Below are 21,847 nucleotides of genomic sequence, written 5' to 3' on the forward strand. Positions count from 1 at the left end.
ATGATGGGGCAATGTAAACCATTTTCTGCTTCTTTAACAGATGTAAGTAATAGCTAATATTCCCAAATAGAATATTGCAGCTCAGAACAGGAAATGAAGACTTTGTAACAGCATATGACACCTGGATGGCAAATTTTTTTTTCTTGTGTACTCAAAAAGAATTTCTTCCTTGAAACATAACATCAAATGCACACCAAGGAAATATTGAAATATTTTGTACCAATACAAATAACAATATTTTGTGAACAATCCATTAGTCATAGTGTTCTTTGTATTGTTGCAAAGATTATTTAAAAAATATATATTTATTAGCTGAAATTTGAACAGGGTAAATATTACTCCACAGGATTAACAAAGGATTTTAATGAAATTTATTATATGTGAGGGAAAGTATTAAATAATTTTAAAAATAGTTTGATTGCCACATACATTTATTCAAATTCACTGTACATAGTTTCTTATTTTAATTTTCTACTAAATACTAATATTTATTTTAAAAATAGGATAAATTTTATTGTAATTATATTCTTGCATCTTGCCATGAAAGGGCTCACCGTTGAAATATGTAGAAAAAGAATCCCTTATTGACACACCTAAAGACCGTCCTCCTACTGCTGTTCTTTCCATTCCCCTTCCATCTCAAGTTAATGTGCCTCCAAAAACATATCCATCCCTTCTTACAAAATTATGGAATATGCAACAACTTTTTATGTCGATAGCAGAATGGAGATTCTGCTATCGACATAAAACGTAATATGCTGGAGTGAAAAATGCACCACTTATTGCTCAGTATCCCAAATGTGCATTCTACAAGTTGTCTTGCTCCAAGTTAATCTACAGTTGAAATTCTCGTTGCTCAAATTTTTTTATGGGTATGGTTGCATTAAATTTTCAGTCAGTGCAAATGCTTCTTCCCTTACAAAGACAAATGGCATTGCCGGCTCATTTGTACCAGGAAATTAAGTTGTTTCATTAGCAATCTTCTTCCAAAATATTTGAATCACCATCGCATCCATAAGCACCGTCTGTTGCAGTGAAACAGTAGTTTGTATCTGCCACCCTTAACACAATAGAAAAAAAAAAAAACTTTTTATAATTAAAATATTCTGATCCTGAGTTGGGAGGGCAATTAATTCTGATGTGCTTTCCATCCACTTTCCAAAGCAGTTTGGAAAGTGGATGGTATCAAAAACCTGTTGTGCAATTTTTATCCATAATTCTTCATTTGGAACTGGCATTCCTAGAGGTGATAATTTTCCCAATTGCTTTGCTTGTTTCTTTTATTATCAACAGCATGGTTTTTCTCGAAATGTAAAAATCCAGGTCTGTAAATGTCATTCTTGATGCTAAATATCTGTAAAAAAAAAAGTAAAACTGAAATTAATCCAATGTATAGTTTCATACATAATGGATTTCTTTATTATTAATTGATTAATTAATTATGTTTTATTTGTTCTATGGAAAGACCTAATGAAAAATTCATGACAATTCTGTTAGATTTGAAACTACAGAGAAAAACCACAAGTGGACAACTGGCAATTAAAATAAAAAGGTATATTTACTTCAATCAAATGAAGTTTTTCATTCCTATTGTTACAAATGAAACTCAACTGAATCAAACATTCCATCGCCTGAATGTATGGATGAAATGAACAATGAAAGTGCTGCAACGAAGACAGGAACTAATGAAGAAAGTACTGGTTTCATAAATAAACCACTTTCTCAATGTTCAATGTCAGCAACAATGAAAAGAAAAAGGGAAGATTTGTTGGTCACCGCAACAAATAACATTACAAATATTCTCTCGGAAAGCATGGCACTGCAAAAGGAGGAGAGGCAAAAGGACAGCTTAACATCATAAAAAGCAGTTGAAATGTGTTGTCAAATTACAGAAGTGTTCACAAATATTTTGGCCACCTCAAGAAACAGATAAGCCAAAATGCAGATCCATCTGTAGCTTCACCAGCAAACTTGGAATCATCACCATTTTCAGTAATAAGTACCGGAAACGAATTAGAAGATATGTATAATTCAGTTCAACTTATTAACTTTATTTCTAATATTCATTAATAAAAAATAAAAACGTTTCAGAAAATTGTTTGTATTTATTTATTTTTAACTTACCTTAATGTAACAGCAACTCTCTCGACAGGATGTATTGATTTCTGCATCACAGTATGAGACTTTTGCTATTTTTTCACAAATTAACATTAAAGTTCATCAAAACTTTGTATCAACATTCTGTAAAATAAACTTCTTGGGGAAATTTCCTGTGTGTTTCAAACAAAATACAAAACTGTTCTGTTTTTAATCTACTTGAATTTGATAGATGAATCCACCACTGTCATTTTCTCTTTCTACTCGCAATCAACTTTATACATAAATGTGCAATACATCCAACTTGAACAACGTCCATCTTGCAACTGAGAATAGAAAAGGTGAGTTGCTGGTGGTATTCAATGAAACATTAGAAACACCCCTTCTAGTTTGAAATGACTTGATGTTAGGAATGCTATATATAGTTTGTTGTTTTGGAGTCAAAAGGCCAGCTATGCCGGCAATTTAAGCATCTGTCTAAATTGCTGGTGAGTTGCTGGTGGTATTCAATGAAACATTAGAAACACCCCTTCTAGTTTGAAATGACTTGATGTTAGGAATGCTATATATAGTTGTTTGTTGTTTTGGAGTCAAAAGGCCAGCTATGCTGGCAATTTAAGCATCTATCTAGTACCCCCCCACCCAGAGATTTTTCCATATAACCATTCATGGATTTAGGTCAATCCAATTATATTATATCAAAATTATTTTTTGCATCTAGATACTTTGTGCACATTGTAGTATCCAATCACACTGGTCAAAAAAATTTTCTACTGAATTCAATGCTGTGTCTGAAATATAATTATGGCCTTGTCTAGATGGTCTTGCATTACTTCTTTTGCCAGTGACTCCATTATTTTTCCTGGAACAGAAGCTGAACAGGTCTGTAATTACTTTAGTAAGAGTATTTCTTAGTTGGTATGACAAGCCTAATAGCTTCTATGATTAATTCCTTGAATGCTTCCTACTTAGAACTGGCCTGGCTGATGGTAACATCATCAGTTGGTCCCCCTCTAGTCACCTTTACAAAAGCAAAAATCTCTCCCTTTATGGTAATTACATCTTTAAATAAATCCAAAATCAATACACTGTGATCACTGCCACCCAGTGAATCTTTTACCCACAGATTCTTAATGCATGTAGAATCATTGCTGATAACCAAATTAAGACCATTACTCTTTCTTGTTGCCTCTCTAACATGCTGCTGTAGAAAAGTCATCCAATAAATTTTACTTCTGGAATAAAACAATTGGTAAACCAATCTTTAAAAAGGTTTGAAGACTGGTTTACCAATGTTCAAACCTTCACACCTTATTTGAACAATAATGTACCATTAATTTGGCTTTACTAAGTGTTTTGAATGCTGTAGGGTTTTGTGAGTGATAAATCATAAATGGCTTCAACTCATAGCCAGAAACATTTCCAAAAATGTTTCTGGCCATGTACGCTTTGAAACCTAGCATACATTTTGCTTATTTTTGTATGCATGTAAGGTCAGGCATCATTTTTCAGCAGAGAAAAAAATTTGTTCTTTCAAATAATTTTCTTCTTTAAGCCATGTCAAAATAATTTTTGAAAACATTAGCAGCTTTCCAATTTGCACTTGCTGCTTTCCCACTTATCTTCACATTATGAAAGTTTCCACAATTTTTGAACTTTTCAAACCAGCCATGGCATGGATTAAAACTCTGGTCAATAACCATCACCTTCTCTTCTTTTTAAGTTTTCTAAAAGACTGTGCACTTTAGTTTGGATAGTCATGAAACTTAGCGGAATACGTTTTTGAATTAGATCTTCCATCCAAATCATAATCTGTGTATGAGATTTTTTCTTTTTTGGAATTATTGTAGATTTTATTGGTACCGATTCTCTCACTATTCCATAATTCGCTCTTTGTTCTTGAAAATGGTAGATTTGTCGAATGGAACTTCTAAATCATGCACTAAGTCTGAGACTGTTTTTACCACTCTCATCTTGTTTTGTTAATTTAATTTTCATCTCTAAGTCTACTGTATTTCTATTTCTTTCATCACTTTTATCCCTACTGGCCATAAGCATTAGATATAAACAAATTAAAAATAATTTAAAAAATTAATTATTTTGAATTTTTTAAAATTAAAAACTGTGTGTAAACTGATGAAAAATGAGAGACAGACAGCCACACAAGAATACTATCCCTTGGTGACTAACCAATATAAAACAACTGATTGCATGATGGAATATGTTCTCGTGTGATCAACTGCATCATCAGCCAATATTCCCATGCAATCTCAAAAAAATCTTGTGGCTGATAGCAATAAGTAGCAGCCACTGTATAAGTGAGAGTTTGAAGCAGTTTTATAACTACATGCTAAGCAAGTATGAGAGAGAGAGAGAGAGAGAAAATAACTTCTTTGATACTTGTAAGTTTACCAGATCTATGACATTGCATATCTGGTAAGACTTTTTAGGATATGCATTATATTGCTAAGGCATCCAGATACCCCTGTGATTAGGGAAAAATGAACTATACCCACTACCCACATGCCCAGAATAGCTATAAAAGCAATTGTTAATTATATTCATGGTAGAAGCAGCTCAACAAAACACAAGGAGCTGAACTTCGGACTTCCAACACAGGGAGTCATCAATAGATCCCACATTATAAAACCCCTCAGTTTATAAGACATCTGCAACACCTTGAATTAACGTGTCTGACATAATCACCAAAAGGAAAAGTTAGTGCTACTACAGCTGATTGGGAACACTGCAGAGGGAGATCAGAAGAGTAGTATATAAATCCCACCAGTCTTTTAAGTGCAGTCAACCAGGAGTTTGGGGCGGGCATAGGAAATGATATTAGTACAAGGACAATATGCATGGAGCTTCATAAAATTGAATTTTACAAAAGAGCTGCAAGGGACAAACCAAACCACAGCATGCACAATGTCAACATGTCTGATGTGCATCCAATTGATTCCTGGAATATTGGAAACCAGTGTTCTGGAGTGAGGAATCACAATACATGGATCTTCCAATCTGTTAAGTGTTTTGGTCTAGTGACTGCCTGGAGAATAATATTTACTAGACTGTGAAGCTTTGTAAGAGGTGCTGTCAATATGAAAATATTATTTACTAGATTGTGCCATTCCAATTGCTGAGAGAGAGATAGCAGTTGTATATAACTATGCTAAGCAAGTATCAAAGACTAACTTATTTGTATAGTGCATAGTTATATAAAATTATGGTCATAATCCCACTGCACAAGGCAGGTGTAAGGCCACACTTAGAATACTGCCCAAGTATAGAGGCTGCACATAAGACATCAAGTTTCTTCACATTGCCACCTTTCACAAAGGATGAAAGGTGGCACAATGTGACTAGTGAAAATGACAAAAGGGTGATGTAGAATTCCCTGTACAGTAAACCCTTGCTAATCTGGATTGAAATATGAAAAATTCTGTTCACAGTTGAGTATTTTGAAAGACATGGGATTTAGGAAGGTAGATAAGTCCTCTGACCGTGCAGAGAGAGAGAGACGGAACATACATTACATTGTCTTGCATGTTGTTGAGTATCACTGTTGACTCTGAGTCAGACAGATGTTATTGCTTCATTTGCATACTTCTTTATACGTATATATGTACATAAGTTAACATATTTTATATAATTATTGGTTTTATATAAAGAAAACACGTTACTTTAACTATCATTAACAAACTCAAAGTAATAGAACTTAAAAATGGTTTTCCTGGAAAACAAATTGCTGACCAATTTGGTATTGGCCAACAGACTGTGTCAGATATTAAAAAACAAAAAAGAATCTATAAAGACATTTGCTTCAAAATTCGATGTGGGAAGTGATAAAAGCAGTGTATCAAATAGACAGACATTAAAAAAGCCAAAAGAAGTGTTGCTGGAAGAAGCTGTATTTAAGTGGTATTGACAGCAACGATCAAGTGGCATCGCCACCTGATAAATGTATAAAAAGACAATACATTTATTCATCTATAAATGGATAATTGCATTGTATTTTTATAGTTTTTAAATAAAGGCTCTGCAGTGATATTTTTTTTATTTATTTTCATCAGCACTACCTATATTTTATTAATAAATTTTCCATTTACAGTAAACCCCCGCTATTCACGGTATCTGTATTCGCAGTCGCCGATTTAATATAAAATGAAACCTAAAAAAAAATGTGAATTTTAAAGCGCCGTGAACATTTTCCGCCATAAAAAACATGGGTGTGGCTAAAATTATCTTTCCCGGTCAAAACAGCGCTCAGTGGGTGGGGGAAGAGGGGTGACAAAATCCCAGCGTGGATGTTTCTCGCTATTCCTTGTTCAGTATGTGTTATGCGCTTGTCATGGAAGGTTTCGTTGTTTGCTTTTAATTTATATGCTTATAAATTTAATAAATTTATCAATTTATAAATTGATATGCTTACAAAAGTGATAAATTTACCGTTTTGCAGTGTAAAACAGACTTTTTCGAGTGTGTTAATGGAAGAAAGTGACTTTATTGTGGACAAGTTCTTTCTAACCCGTACAAAAATATGGCTACGAATAAGAAGGGAAATGTGAAAAGATCAAAGAAGGTGATGACATTAGCAAATAAAATTGAGTTAGTAGACAAAATTTCTAATGGTGAAAGTGTCTCCTCAGTGGCAAAACATTATAAAATCAATGAGTCAACAGTACGATCAATCAAGAAATCGGAAGAAAAAAATCTGCCGTAGAGTCTGTGAAAACACGCTAATTGCTTCAAAAATTTGCTCTGTAACTCATGATGTTAATTAGAAAAAATGGAAAAGGCTTTAAATCTGTGGATAGAAGACCGAACTCAAAATAAAATTCCGTTAAGTTCACTCATCATTTGCAAAAAGGCAAAACTCCTTTATCAACACTTTAGCAAAACTGGTGATAGCACTGGTGGGATAAGTTTTTTAGCTAGCAAAGGCGCTGGTTTGAAAGATTTGTTTGAAATTTCTAATAAATATTACATTGTTTCTTATTTTCATTTCGATGCCATATGCTTGCATTTCACTATGTACTGTCTATGTACATAGTCATATTATGAAGGTACCTATAATACATACATAGACAAAATTTTAGACTAGTTTTTCTTATATATTTCATACTTTGGAACGGAACCCCTTTATTACTATGGGAGCCATAACTCAGTATTCGCAGCATTTCTGAGAAACGTAACCCCCGCGAATAGCGGGGGTTTACTGTATTTGTCTTCTAAGTTTTTGTTCTTTTAAGGCTATCTATTGCTTCACTAATCCGGATTTTTGCTTAATCTGGATGATCTTTCCCCAATTAATCCGGATTAGTGAGGGTTTACTGTATATATATAATTTTAAAGACCACTTTGCATCTGACTCAAATCAGAATTGCAATTTAAAGATTTGGTTTTACTATAATTCAGTATATACAAGGGTAACATGCTACTGGCTATAACAGCTTTATTATCTGAGATATTGTAACCATACTTCACATACATAAATTATCTTTCAACTTTGTGAAAATTCAATGAAGAACCACCACATGCACATTTTCTCCAGTGTTCTTTCCAGGCAGTGAATGCATTTTGGTAAAAATCAGGAGACTGATGTTTACACCAATGCTTAATGTAATTTTTTTTCTATTTTTTTGGCTGGTACAGCAAAGCTTGGGGCTTCCTTGCTATAACTAATCCTACTGTATTATTTAATCATCCTAATACTTAATGCTAATAACAGAATGAATTATCCTTGATAACAGAGTTGAGCCCTAAAATGTCTCAGATCACACAATTTTTCCAATCACCTTGGACTACCATGTGTACAGACAAGTTGCAGAATGTGCCAATGCTTGATAACTATCCTCGCACATTCCCTACAGATAGCTTAAGATGAATTCTAAGTGGTTAACAGCAATGTCTGCTATTATTTAGTCCATTAATAATATATGCCTTTTTTTTGCTACTAAAATCATTTTCTGCAGTCAATATCACCCTAAGAATATGAATTTCTTATGCCCAGTTTTTTGTTCATCACACACACACACACACACACACACACACACACACACACACACACACACACACACACACACACACACACACACACACACACACACACTTTAATATGTATTTCTCAGCTAATAATAATAAAATGTTTTGAAAAAAGAAAGATTATATACATGACTACATGAATGCTTAGTAGACCCCAATGAATTTTTTATATTTTTATTTAGGATCTAAAGACAGAGAAGATAAATCAGTTATTCCCAATTTATGGAAGGATTAGTCTTTTGTACTATAAAAGGATAAAAAAAAAAATACATACACACTAATAATATAAAAAATAATATATAATAAAATAAATTAGGTGCAAATCATGAAATGCAATTTATTTTTTTTCCTATTACCATTAAAGCCAAAACCATTAAAGGCAAAACCAAACACATTAACAAAATTTACCCAATATACTTGAAGATACAGGAGGACCCGAAGGAAATGACGAATTCTGGCCCATTTTATTCGGACGCAATAAAGGTCGAGATCCTAACATATTTGGTGGTCCATTGGGCATACGCATGTTTGATGGAAAAGTGGGGCATGGTCCTCTTACATTAGGAGGACCCATCATATTTGGAGGAAAAGCTGTGGGAGGTCCTACTGGTGGCACAGGAGATGGTCCAAATCTGGGCCTAGGGCCAAAAGGTGGTATTCCTTGAGGCGGAGGAACAGGTCTTGGGACTGCTAAATTATCAAAGAAGACACTAAATGTAATAAACTAGAAAGTAAAAAATATTAAAAAACAAATTATATACACAGGATTTATCAAAAGTATGTGGAAAAAATTCTGGGATGCATTCTAGGGTTTTCAAAATAAGCAAACAAAGATGTGTTTCCAATTCTGAATATTTACAGACTATGGTTATTTGAATATCAAAAAATGGCTACTGAGTTCCAAATAGTTAAATAATAAAATTATAAAAAAAAAAAAATTTTTAAAAGACATTTACCTAGTATAAATAAACATTTTACTAGATACACATTTGTTTCTTCTCATTATTTATTTTTTTCTTTTTATTTTAGAAATGGACCCATGTGACTTTTTGATGTGAAAACATCTTTGGCAGCACCTACTAAATTTCAGACTAAAGTGAAACCAATTTGTTGCAAAAATGATGCAAATTATGTCACATCCTAAACAACACTAATGCAGTCATTAACATTGATTCAGTAAAGTAGCGGGCGTGAGCATAAAATGTTACATGATTCATACTAAATATTTCAGACTGAAGTAAAACCGATTGGCAACAAAAATGTGATAAAATTTAGCAAGTATGCGAGATGTTATTTAGAAAGTAGCGGGTGTGAGCATAAGCTCACGCCCGCTACTTTCTAAATTACTAACTCAGTCACTAACATTGATTCGCTACTTTCTAAATTACTAACTCAGTCACTAACATTGATTTGCTACTTTCTAAATTACCAACTCAGTCACCAACATTGATTCGGTAAAGTAAGTAGCAGGCGTGAGCTTTCTGCTCACGCTTACATCATTACATCGTTCATAACTTCAGTTCTAGCTGTTCAATTTTAAAACGGTTCCGATTTTCTTCAAAGATATTTTCACATAAAACATCTTTCGTGTGTACAGGGCACACAAGGTTTTTTATTCTTATTTTGGACCCTAGATTGCATTCCAGAATTTTATACACACTTCTGAAACATCGTGTATGTGTACACATTTTTAAACATCAAAACATATTTAAATTGGCAGTATACTACTGCATCATTTAAATTTAAAAAGAAAAATGAAAAAGGGTGAAAACAGCAAACCTCCAAAATTTTAATCACCTAATTTTTGATTTGTATAATAAATATTTGGCATTTAAAACATTAAAAAAACTATGCAGAGCAAGGCGAGATAAAAATCAGCATTTCCTGGATAGCCCGGGAAGAATCTACACTAAAAAGAAAGCTTACAGAAACCAAGTTCAGTTTAAATCTTTTTTTTTTGGGGGGGGGGGGGGGCATAAATAGCAGTACACTTAATACTAAATTTAACAGCAGCCTCCAAAGAAACATCCACACAATTTAGTTTCCTCAGCATAATACTAACAGTAGTAGCTTTCCACAAGACAATCCTTCCAGAGAAAAGTCAGCTAATCTCAATCAGAGATCACTCATGACTGATACAATTTGAGTAAAGCCCACTCACATCTAGTTGATGATACCCACCCACATCTAGTTCATTAATGTGATCCACAGCTCCTATCTTACTTCACTGTACGACTACAGTAGTGACTTATGAAATTTTTCTGCTCAGCTGTACTCCCAAACTGGCAAAAGTAGCAGCTATTTATCCTTTCTTTCAATGTTTTCAGTCATTAGTTTAAATTGGCACAACTTAATAGTTTTGTTGCTATTAAGGCCACCTATGACTGCCATCTTCCAAACCATGTGGGAAAAGACTCAGTTCAAGTCTTGTCTAGAGTGATGGTTTTTTTTTTTTTTTTTTTTTTTAACACCATGGCTGAGTTTTATTTCGGGCTGGGGTTAGTGTTGCTAGTTCATAGACATCACAAATCCATGTTTTTCTTTTTTTTTTTTTCCCTGCCTATCATCAATTGGGTGAATAAAGATTTTTCACTTGATGCATTATCAGCATCAAGAAGCAATAAAATTTAATAAAGTTAACATGTACACACAAAAATAAAGACAACATAGTTTTTCAAACAAATAATAGCTATTCAACATGAGAATAAAGTACAACAGATTTGAATACAAATCTCAAGCCTCTTTATCTGCTTATACTAAAGCTTGCAATAATTGTAAACTAGTTATTAATACATTTAAACTTTATTACTTCATCTTTTGTACTAATGGTTCTAAACATCATTAACTAAATTTGATTTATAAGCATCTTACTTTTCCTCCTACTCCAGACAATGAGCTGTTCATCTTCTCCTATCATACCAAACACATCATTCCATCCTTGCTTTTCTGATTGACACAGACATTATCAGAATCCTGAACCCATCTAAATGCAAAGGAATTTCCAATTTCTGATAGCATTTCTTCGCTTGCTATTCTTGAAAAGGGTAACAAATTCCTACCTTCAAATTATCATCCAATTTTGCTTACCACAATCCCCTCTACAGTAATGGGGAAATCTGAATGGTCAAGCTCAAGGGTACAAAAGTGCCTGTGCTTTGAGTGACTCTTGTAGTTTATCTTGTGAACTCCTCTCACCTTATGTGATTATCCCAGAAAATAAATAGGAAATTTATTTTTATTTTAAATTCATTAACTGCATCTTTTACATTAAACCTTTTTGATTACCGATCACCAATATGGATTCCATCCATCACTGCTCATCTACTAGTGTTATCTCAGCTTATATTACTCAAACTGTGGACAAATTCCAGAAAAGTGAAAAAAATTTAAGAAAATTTTCTACTGTTCCATAAAATTGAAGAAAAACTGAAGAAGTTCAACATTTCTAAAGCTTTCAACTACATTTTGCATAAAGGCCGTCTAAGCAGACTTCCATCTTATAGCATGTCCACTGATTTTGCAATTGGGAAGCTTGGTTCCTCCTTAACTGTTTACTACCTGTAATAGTAGAGGTCTCTGTCTTCAAACTTTTTAACTAGTGTTGTATATTTGAGAAGTTGGTTTCTGTTTGTACAGAGCAGGGTTTCAAACTGAAAAGTGGAATGGAGCGTTTGTGGTTGTGACTCAGAATTTCTAAAAATGTAGTGACAGGAGATGAAATATGGAGTTACCATAGACAGAATCTCATTTCTTTTAATGTAAGTTTCTCATGTATCCCAAAGATAAAAGCATAATTCATTATGAATTTATATCAGGAGGTCATAGTGTTAGTATGACTCCATACTTTATAATTATTAAGCACTTGGGAAATGCAATCAGAAGGCAGAGACCTGATCTGCAGGCAAGGATCAATTAGAAATAACTCCAGACAATGCTGGTTGTCATGTGGCAATCTATATAACAATTTGCTTATGTCCCCTCTTCTGGAATTTTCCAATCCCAAGAATTTATTTAGCTTCCAGCAAAACTACTCGCCATTTACTTTGAAGAGAACACAATTTCTTAGCCTTTGTCATCACAATCAACAATTTCAAGGTCAGACCAACAAAGTTGGAATTTTTGCTCATGGACAATTTTATGTAGCAGTTTCCAGGTACAAATAATTTTTGTGCAATAACTGTAATTTTTTTAAAGGATGATATAGTCAGACATGTAAAAAATTATCAAACTGCATTTTTACCTGAGTCCATTCCACTGACACCTTAACTAGCAATGAAGGGAGCCAAGGGAAAGGTTTTGTAATTACTTCAATATTAATCTTTTTCTTCTCTGAAACAGTTTTGGCAAAATATTCGGCATGGCTAATCTAGTTTCTGAATAATATACTGTTCCAAATGTGCTGTAACTGTCTTGCATCTTCCTTATTCACCTGATCTCGCACCACATAACTTTTATTCACCCCAAAACTAAATAACTTATTAAAGGGATGATATTTTTTACAGTGAAGCAGAGATTACAGCAGCTAAACTCAATCAATGAACTTTCAAAAAGGACTTTACTAACTCTAAAACACTTTATCGTAAATAGTTAAGGTAATAATTTGAAAAGCTGTATGAATCATCTTTATATTATTTTTATTAAAAAAAATTTGGACCAGGAACTTTGTTGGTTCTACCTATTATATGGAATGCATGGAGCATGCCAAAATATTCTCTACATATGTGTAGAGAATATTTTGTCAATAAGATAACCAAACTTTTTATCTTATTCAATAAATGTTCATCAAATAGAGAAATTTTTATAAACAAATACAGTAACAATTTAATTTTATTCTGAGGAAATTTGCATACCCTGAATTCCAAGTGCAGGTGGTGGTGGTACCATTCCAGGTACAACAGCTGTAGGTGGCATCACTGCTGGCTGACCAGGAAGAAATCCAGGTGCTAAAAAAATGTTTTAGGGTTAGCTTTACAAATAACCACTTTTTGACAAAAATGAACAATGACAAGTTTATTTCTAAATGACATTATGGCATGAGCGTGGCACTTGTTCCTTTTCCAGTGCATTCTGGTTAATGTTCATTATAATGTAAATATGATTTTCTGTTAGTGCTTTGCATCATACAATGTTTTGATTTATTTTCTGTAGTACTTTAAAACAGAACAGAAGAGAGGGGAGGCAGAGTTTACTTCCCAAATGTTTTTTTTTTTTTAAGACCCTGGAACTCAGAATTAATTCCTTTGAAGCTATAGCTGTTAAATACCAACATTCATATATTAAATCTCGAATTCATAGTGAATGTTGAGAATTTTGCTACACCTAACTTGTGATCTCTGGCTTAAAGCAAAGAATAATTCAATTAACTGAATGTGTACTTATTCCTACCTCCCCATCCAATAGACAAATATCTTGATAAATTTTCTAATGGAGCTGTTAAATTTAACTTTTAACTCATAGTTAAAGGTTAAAATTAAGTGTGTCTGTAAATGATCCAACACAAAGTAAATAATGGTAACTAATATTTACTTTGTGTTGCATCAGACACATTTAATCTTATTACATGAATATTTCAACAGAAAGATGGTTCCCTATTTTTATTTCCAATGTTTCTGTGGGTATTCTTAATACCAATTCCACTTAAAAGACACATTATTTTAACTTTTGTGCCAATTACAATTTGTGGCAATGCATACAGGGATGAGCATAGCAAGTCTTTCAGCTGATTTGAGTCATTGAGTCAATTTGAAATAAATCTTCATTCAGCATTAGCACTAGTGGCCATTGAGTGAGGAATTTAACTGAATCACTGATTTGAGTCATTGAACATCCTGGGACTCATACTAACCTAACTGAGGGAAATGACAAGTAACTTTATATGCAAATGAATGATTCTGTATAGTGAACTGAAACAAATAAAATTACTGGGGAGAAGACATGGTATGTGTCAGTCTAGGTATTAGATAAACAATAGATATACTACCAACTGACTGCACATCAAGCAATAAGCACAACTAAAGAAAATTAGTTCTGGAAATTCAGAAATCAGAGGCCCCTAATCATTACAAAAGAAAAAGCAAACAAAAAATTAACTGACTACATTAAGTCCATTCATTGTAATACCTGTTAAAATTTTCAATAAGTATAACCTGCATTCCTCTCTCTGTGTGCTAGGCAATATCTGACTTTATACATGGATTCAGCTGACCAAAATTCATGAGATGCCTCATATTTCGGGATGTAAAAAAATCCAGTTATTTTTGAGAGGAAATTCTGTGAGATATAGGAGGACTCAAAGGAGTTAGAATCAGTCAAAATTTTTATTTCAGTGGCATAGGATCATATTAGGATGACTACAGGAAAAAGGGAGGGGGCAGCTGAAGAACAGAAGAAAACAGAAGTGCCAAGAAAGACCATCTAATTAGAATGCTAAAATGAAACAATCACATTCCTCTAAAAGCTATTAACAGCAACATTTATAAAAAAATAATCCTACAGAACCTAAAATTTCAAAAGGAAATAAGGACTATTGATTGAATTTTAGCACTTTATTCCTGGATTTTATTTCACAATTTTATTTCTGCAACAAACTACGAACACGTAATTTGCTGCAGCTAACTGTGATACAACCAAGTTCTTCTCAAATTTTCCCAGAATATCATCCTTAAAACAGGACATCCAGACTAAATCACTTAACTACGTTGCCAAGCAATATTTTGCCTTCCAGGGCACCAAATAACAGAATACTATCCCTTGCATAAGAAATCCTCCTTTCCCACTGCTAGTCATCTCCATAGCAGAATCTAAACTCTGCTGCCATTACTTAGAGTACAGGTAGTTTCCACTTTACGAGTCCTTTTTTTTTTTTTTTTTTTTTCAAGTATCAAGTATCAACAAAATCGAAAGTATAAACATTAATTGCAATAAATAAATGCTAAACATGCATAAATATGGCATTTTAAACCATGCGCGTAACATGCCTAGCATTACAATACTAGTATTAGTTGTCCGATGGCACTAGGGGTCCCCCCCCCCAGTACTACTATGCATGCATGCATTTGTTTGTTTGTTCAGGCAGATAAGAACATCTCACATAACATAAAGCAGTTACCAAGCTGACAATACAAAGAATGGTTGTGTTGCTCTTCATTTTCGCTGTCTTGTCTTATTTCAAATTTATCCCCCTTATTAATACTGTACAGTTAGTTAGTTAGTTATTTGGTTTTTAGGAGCATTAGCAACTAAGGCCATATTGCTCCGGGATATGCGGTGGTCATTCCCTGACCTTTCTGCATCCTCCGTATTTGGTGGTGACGGGCTCGAACCCCGGTCTAATCAAGAAGTGTGTGCTACGCACCGCTGCTCCTTCCCACCTGGCTACAGAGGCGCCTACTGTACAGTGTCCATAATGAAGTAATACTATAGAGAGTGATGTTAATAAAAAGAAATAGCGAATGGGAAAAACATTGGAAACAAAATATGAGATCGTAAGTAAACATGCAGTCTAAATGATTGTTAAAGATCTCTGTGCAAAATATTACCTAAGCACTTCAACTGTGAGTACAATTTTAAAGGATAAAGAAATATATTTAAAGGAAGCTAAAAATGCACAACCTGTGCAGTCTACATGGTTACATACTAAAGAAGTTGACAGCTTTATTCCTCAAATAGAGAAACTTTTTAATAGATATCAGGCACAAATAGGCCTGATATCTGTGCTACTATTTGTGCAGGAGCTTTATCCATTTTTGAGATTCATAAAGAAGAAACTTTCAACTGTGAATAAACTTTCAAGGTAGTAATAGAAGAGGCATGTGTTGCAAGAAAGCAAGCTTATGTAGCATCATCCATCACACATCCATTCCCTCTAAAAGTTTGTCCAGTTCCTCCTTCAATTTCTTTAAGTTATCAACTTCCACAACAACAGACTGAAGTTTGTTCCAGCAATCAACTACCCGCTGGCTAAAGGCAAATTTCACACATCATTCTACAACTGTCTTTCTCAATTTGAATTTATGCCCATTGAGGTTCGTAATCTCAGCAAGAGGAGGAATCCCATCAGAATTGAGCCTGCTCAACCCATTCAAGGCCTTATACACCTCAATCAGATCACCTCGCAAGTGCCTAGTCTCCAGATGCTGCAATTTGCAGAACTTAAGCCTTTCTTGGTAAGAGGACCCCCTTTGTTCACCTCACCAATCTTGTCCTTCTCTGTACTCTACATCCTTCCTAAAATGAGGCCTCCAGACCTGTACGAAGAACTCAAGGTGTGGCCCGGCCATTTCCTTATATAAAGGGATAATCACCTCCTTTTCCCTACTAGCAAAATTCCTGTATATCACTGACAATACCCCATGACCTGCTCTGGCAGCCTGTCTGCACTGCTCAGAAAACTTCATATTTGACTGCACAATTACTCCCAGGTCTTTTTCATTTTCTACCACCCTAAGTGTAGAACAACAGTTGGTACATTTCTCTGGGGTTACTTCTACCCATATGCAGTACTTTGCATTTGTCAATATTAAACTTCAGTTGCCACTTCTCAGCCCATCTGCCCAACTTTTCTAGATCCTGTTGCAGTAGCACACTGCCATTACTGTCATTAACAACCCTGCCAACCTTTGTATCATCTGAAAACTTGGACATGAAGCCTGATATACAAACTCGTGAATTTCATCTGTCCACCTTCATCAATATCACTGATAAATATACAAAACAACAGTGGGCCCAACACTGAACCCTGAGAAACTCCACTAATAACATTAGTCCACAAAGAGCAGCATCCACTGATTACAACTCTCTGTAATTTCAACCACTCTTTTATCCATTGTAGCAACTTTCCCTTAATACCATACTGCTCCAATTTGTACAGTAGTCTTCCATGCACAACAGTATCAAAAGCTTTCCTAAAATCCAGGTATATGATATCAAAATTATTTTTTGCATCCAGTTCCTTTGTAACCATATCATAGTATCCAATCAAATTTGTCAGACAAGACTTTCCCTTTACAAACCATCCACTTCCTGTAAGAAGTGGATAGTCTGATCGTTATAAAAAAAAAGAGCTGGTTGGCATAACAATCGTGTGCAAGGAGCATAGCATGACAATAAAAAATAAACATTCTTTAAGATTTGTATGACATAAATAATGCCTTTATTATAATTTGCTTGATTTTAAAGGCATTACTTACCCTTAAAATCAAGCCATAGTAATGTCAATTACTTGACATTACTATGGTCAAATTTCATTGTTGCCATCCATTTAACCTGTTTTGAACATTACATCTATGGGAAATAAATTCCTGCTTTACAAGCACACACTAGGAACAAATTAACCCATAAAGTCGGGAACTATTCATACTCAAAAGCCTAAACGAGGGACATGGTATGAACACTATACCCTAATGCAAGGGGGAAGAACTGTTGGGGCTGGGAACACAGCCCCAACAGCTCTTCCCCCTTGCATCAGTATCTTAACAACCAACATCCCAATATCAACTTTTAGACAGAAATGAAAACTAATAATCACTTATTTTGCCTCTACATTCTAATTTCCACACATAAATATACCCTCAACATTTCAACCCAGAAATCAACTGATACAGGTTTTGCATTTTACTTCAAATCATTTCAATTATATCAAGGCAGGCAGTCAAATTCAGTGCTGGGGCTCTCAGGACTGAGATAATGATAAGCACTGAACAAAAGCACACACAGCCTTTAGAATTGAAATTCACTTTTAAGAATGACCACCCTCTTAGTTATATCAACAAACTAATAGATAAAAAACAGTTTTTTTTTTTGCATAGCATAATTATGTCCCCCCCCCAAAGATCTCCATCTAGTGATTCCCTACTATATAACCACCCTCTTAGTTATATCAACAAACTGATAGATAAAAAACAGTTTTTTTTTTTGCATAGCATAATTATGTCCCCCCCCCCAAAGATCTCCATCTAGTGATTCCCTACAATGCTGCACTGGTGACAAAATAGCCACAGCAGCAGGATCCATTAGCATTAATAACAGCCTCTATCAATAACCTCTAATGACGTTGCAAATAAATCAATCATAAGCTAGATTTTCAAAAATACTTTACAGATGCCTCAGAGAAAATGAGGAAGAATCTTTTTATATTAGATCACCACAAAATTTACCCATCAGAGTTGTCAACATTGATTCTATGTGAACCATTTCTTTAAACATATTAATTTTGAATAACTCAACTTGAACACAAAGCTGGTAGTTACAAACCATCCCTACATCAGTCCAGCTACTCAATTCTCTACTGTTTCTTGTTGATTAAAAATTAAGTAACTGTTAACAATTTTAAATATTTTATCTGTGAATATTAATATTTTCTTAACAAAATCAGAATGATGTGCAGACTTCTGTGGCTATTTTCATATCACTTTATCCTTAAAACTTCTTTTAACTTATGAAATATAAAATACTGATGAGACAACTTTTATTAATAAAATAGGTTTTACCATATTTGATTTTATTAGTTTATAAAAGTAATTGCACAAATGCTTTATTCAGTCAATAAATGATATTTTAATGAATTGTTAAGAACACAACATGCATGTACAGATATAGTAATCTGTCACTTGACATGCTGCTAGTTATCACCTCTGAAATGACATCTTATGGATTAAATGATTCTTTAAATTTATTCAAACTATTTCTAACAACATCAGATGTTTGTTCCAGCAATCAACTACTCTCTGGCTGAAAGCAAATTTTTTTAGGAACTTAGTTACTAGAAGCTGTAAATTGCAGAAATGAAATCTTTCTTGGTAAAAGTAGTATTCTGCGCCCTAATTGATCTTGTCACTTTTCTTTGTATCCATTCCAACAAATCAACAAACCCTTCTTTAAATGGAGTTTCCAGACTTGTTTGTGATACTCAAGATGCAGCCTATCCACTGCTTTATACAACAGGATAATTAGCTCTTGTCCCCAGTGGAAAATTCCTGTATATCAATAAACAAACCCCATGAGCTGTTCTAGCAGCCCATCCCCATGCTCAGAACACTGATCTGTCAGACTATTCAATTACCCCTAGATTTTCTCCATTCAACTGAAGATCTAAGGGCAATGAATAGTCTTACTGGTATTGACAATCAGCATTTACTGTACTGAGTGATACCACCCCATTGGTATGTTATTTTGGGATTATTGTTACTCAAATTCAGCACTTTGTATTAGTCAATATTAAACTTCAATTGTCACTTCTCAGTCCATTTGCCAACTTTTCTAGGTCTTGTTGGAGTAGCATATCCTGATTACTTTTTATCATTGACAAATTTAGCTAAAACTTGATGTGCATTCATTAACATTGTTAATAAATAATGAAAACAGTAAGGGGCCCAGCAATGAACCCTGAAGGACTACCAAGAAGAGCAGCAGCCATTAACGATCACTGCCTCATACCATTCAGCCACTCCTTCATCCGTAGCAGTAACATGTCCCTACTGCCACAATGCCTCCGGTTGCAGCAATCATACTTGTGGAAGTGTCATTGAAATCTAAGTATATGATATCAACATTATTTTTTGTATCTAGTTCTGTAGCTACATCACAGTAACTAATCAGATTGGTCAGAAGGTTCCCCTTCCCCCTCTACAAATCTGAACTGTGATATAACTGCATTCTTGTCAAAGTGTCCTGCATTATTTCTTTAAACACAGACTCCATTATTTTCCTCAGCACAAAGTTAACGTTAGAGGACAGTAATTGCTCTTTAACTCCTTTACTACTACTTTACTTCACTTTTTAACTCCTCCCCTCCCACCATTTGTGAACACGAGATATGCAGATCTCAGTTCCAGTGCACATGGACCTTCCCTGAGTCCAAGTGTGCTCCCATAATTACGGCTGAAGGTTTTCTTACCTCTTTCACTGCTTCTTTTAATATAATTCGGTAGATTCTACCAGCCCAGGTTGCTTATTTACTTTTAGTACCACCAACTCTTCTTCCAATTTCCTTCTCAATTACCATAAAATCACAGTTTACTGTTATAACCTGATATACTTCTAGTATCCAAATCCTAAAAACTTCATGTGTAAATGTGATGCAAAATACAGTCAGACCTCTATGTAACAAAATTTTAAAGAGAAATTTAGTTATAAAGAAATATGACCTTTGCCACAATGAAAAATATTATAATTCAACATTCAGAAATGTAGTAAAAGATGGGAAATAAATCAGAAATAAGTGGGAATGAATAAATTTTCTAACATTAAAATAATTAAATTATTAATAGAAACATATTAAGAAATGACTATTTACATTATGAGTACACTTTAGTACACTTAAGAATTATTTCATAAAATATTTTTTTATTTATTTATTTTTTTTTTTGTACACTGGATTTTACTGTACATTATTCATGAAAATGTTCACATTTGTTTAAACACTCAAATATAATTTCTGGCACATTTTCTTCACACTTGAAGGCTTTGAGGCAAAGTTTCAAATGTTGCCAACATTTCATGTTTGGAAGATTTATTTTCATCCAACCCTTATTTTCATCCAACTCATCATCAACATTGTCACTAGTTCTTTGAATACTTTCAAAAACATTGAAGTCACTTGGCATCATCATTAATGAAGCTACTATGGCATCATTATCAACTCCTAAAAATTTTGTCAAGAACAATTTCTCCACTGATCAAACCTCTTGCTTGGAGTTCTTTCCAAGATTTCTCAATATCTTGTAGTATAATTTCATTGCTCTCATCACTGTTAATTGGCATTTTAGCAAAACCTGCTTTTGCAAAACAATTCTTAATCACTGTTTCCATCACATCTTGACTCCACACCTTCGCCAACTCTGATACACACACACACCATAAATCTATAGAGAATTTATAGATTGATTGGTTTCTATTCTCAGTATAATTTTTTTTCAGTATGCGCCTTCATAGTGCATTTTCACATTCTTGATAATGCCTCGGTCCATTGGCTGCAGTTTAGATGAGGTATTCGGAGGAAAGAAAACAGACTACACAGCTGTAATTTTCAAAATTACCGAGTGAAGGTGGCCAGGGCAGTTATCGACAATCAATGCTATTTTTCTGTTTTCTTTTGTCATCTTTCTATCAAAATTTAAAATCCACTGATCAAAAATTTCACTTGTCATCCAAGATTTTTTTATTGTAGTCCAATTCTAATGACTTTACTCCTTTGAAACATCGAGATCGTTTACTTTTGTCTATTACCAAAAGATTCAGTTTTTCATTGCTAGCCATATTTACACCAACCAAGACTGGAATTCTCGCCTTACTATTTTTACCACTTATACACTTATCAGCTTTAAAAATCAATCTTGTTCGACAAACATTTAAAAAATAGACCATGTTTCATTGACACTGAATGTGTCTTTTGGCTCGTAGTCCTCCATAATTTTTTCAAAACTGTTTCTTTCCAATGGGTACAGTCTTCTTCAATTACAACTCCACTTTCACCAGAAATAACTTTTTTGAATAAGCCATGGCGCTTTTTAAATTTGTCCTGTCAACCAGAACTGGCTTAGAATGTTTTGTGCCCCAGAAAATGTGTACTCCATAGCCTTATCTTTTATTAATGGCTCTGATATCGGCATTTTTTTTTTGTCTTGAATCAAACTTCACACACTTAAAAACAGCTTCATCTTCATACAAGCACACTTTCACACGCTTTTGACTGGGTCCCATTTCCTCAAAC

General features: G+C 34.0%; 1 protein-coding gene across 3 annotated transcripts in view; it reads right to left on the bottom strand.

The window, feature by feature from the left end:
* Nucleotides 1–21,847, bottom strand: part of LOC150086484 (uncharacterized) — an 88,493-nt gene that overhangs the window by 14,077 nt on the left and 52,569 nt on the right. For all 3 annotated transcript variants that reach the window (XM_090371425.1, XM_090371426.1, XM_090371427.1), the window contains 2 exons: nucleotides 12,990–13,082; nucleotides 8,548–8,829 (listed from right to left, as the gene is read on the bottom strand). In XM_090371425.1, coding sequence (XP_090227551.1) covers nucleotides 8,548–8,829; nucleotides 12,990–13,082 — 375 coding nt within the window. The remainder of the gene's footprint in view (nucleotides 1–8,547; nucleotides 8,830–12,989; nucleotides 13,083–21,847) is intronic.

This window comes from Mastigoproctus giganteus, chromosome 4, assembly GCF_048544385.1.
Source record: "Mastigoproctus giganteus isolate SK-2022 chromosome 4, ASM4854438v1, whole genome shotgun sequence".
Taxonomy (NCBI): Eukaryota; Metazoa; Arthropoda; class Arachnida; order Uropygi; family Thelyphonidae; genus Mastigoproctus; species Mastigoproctus giganteus.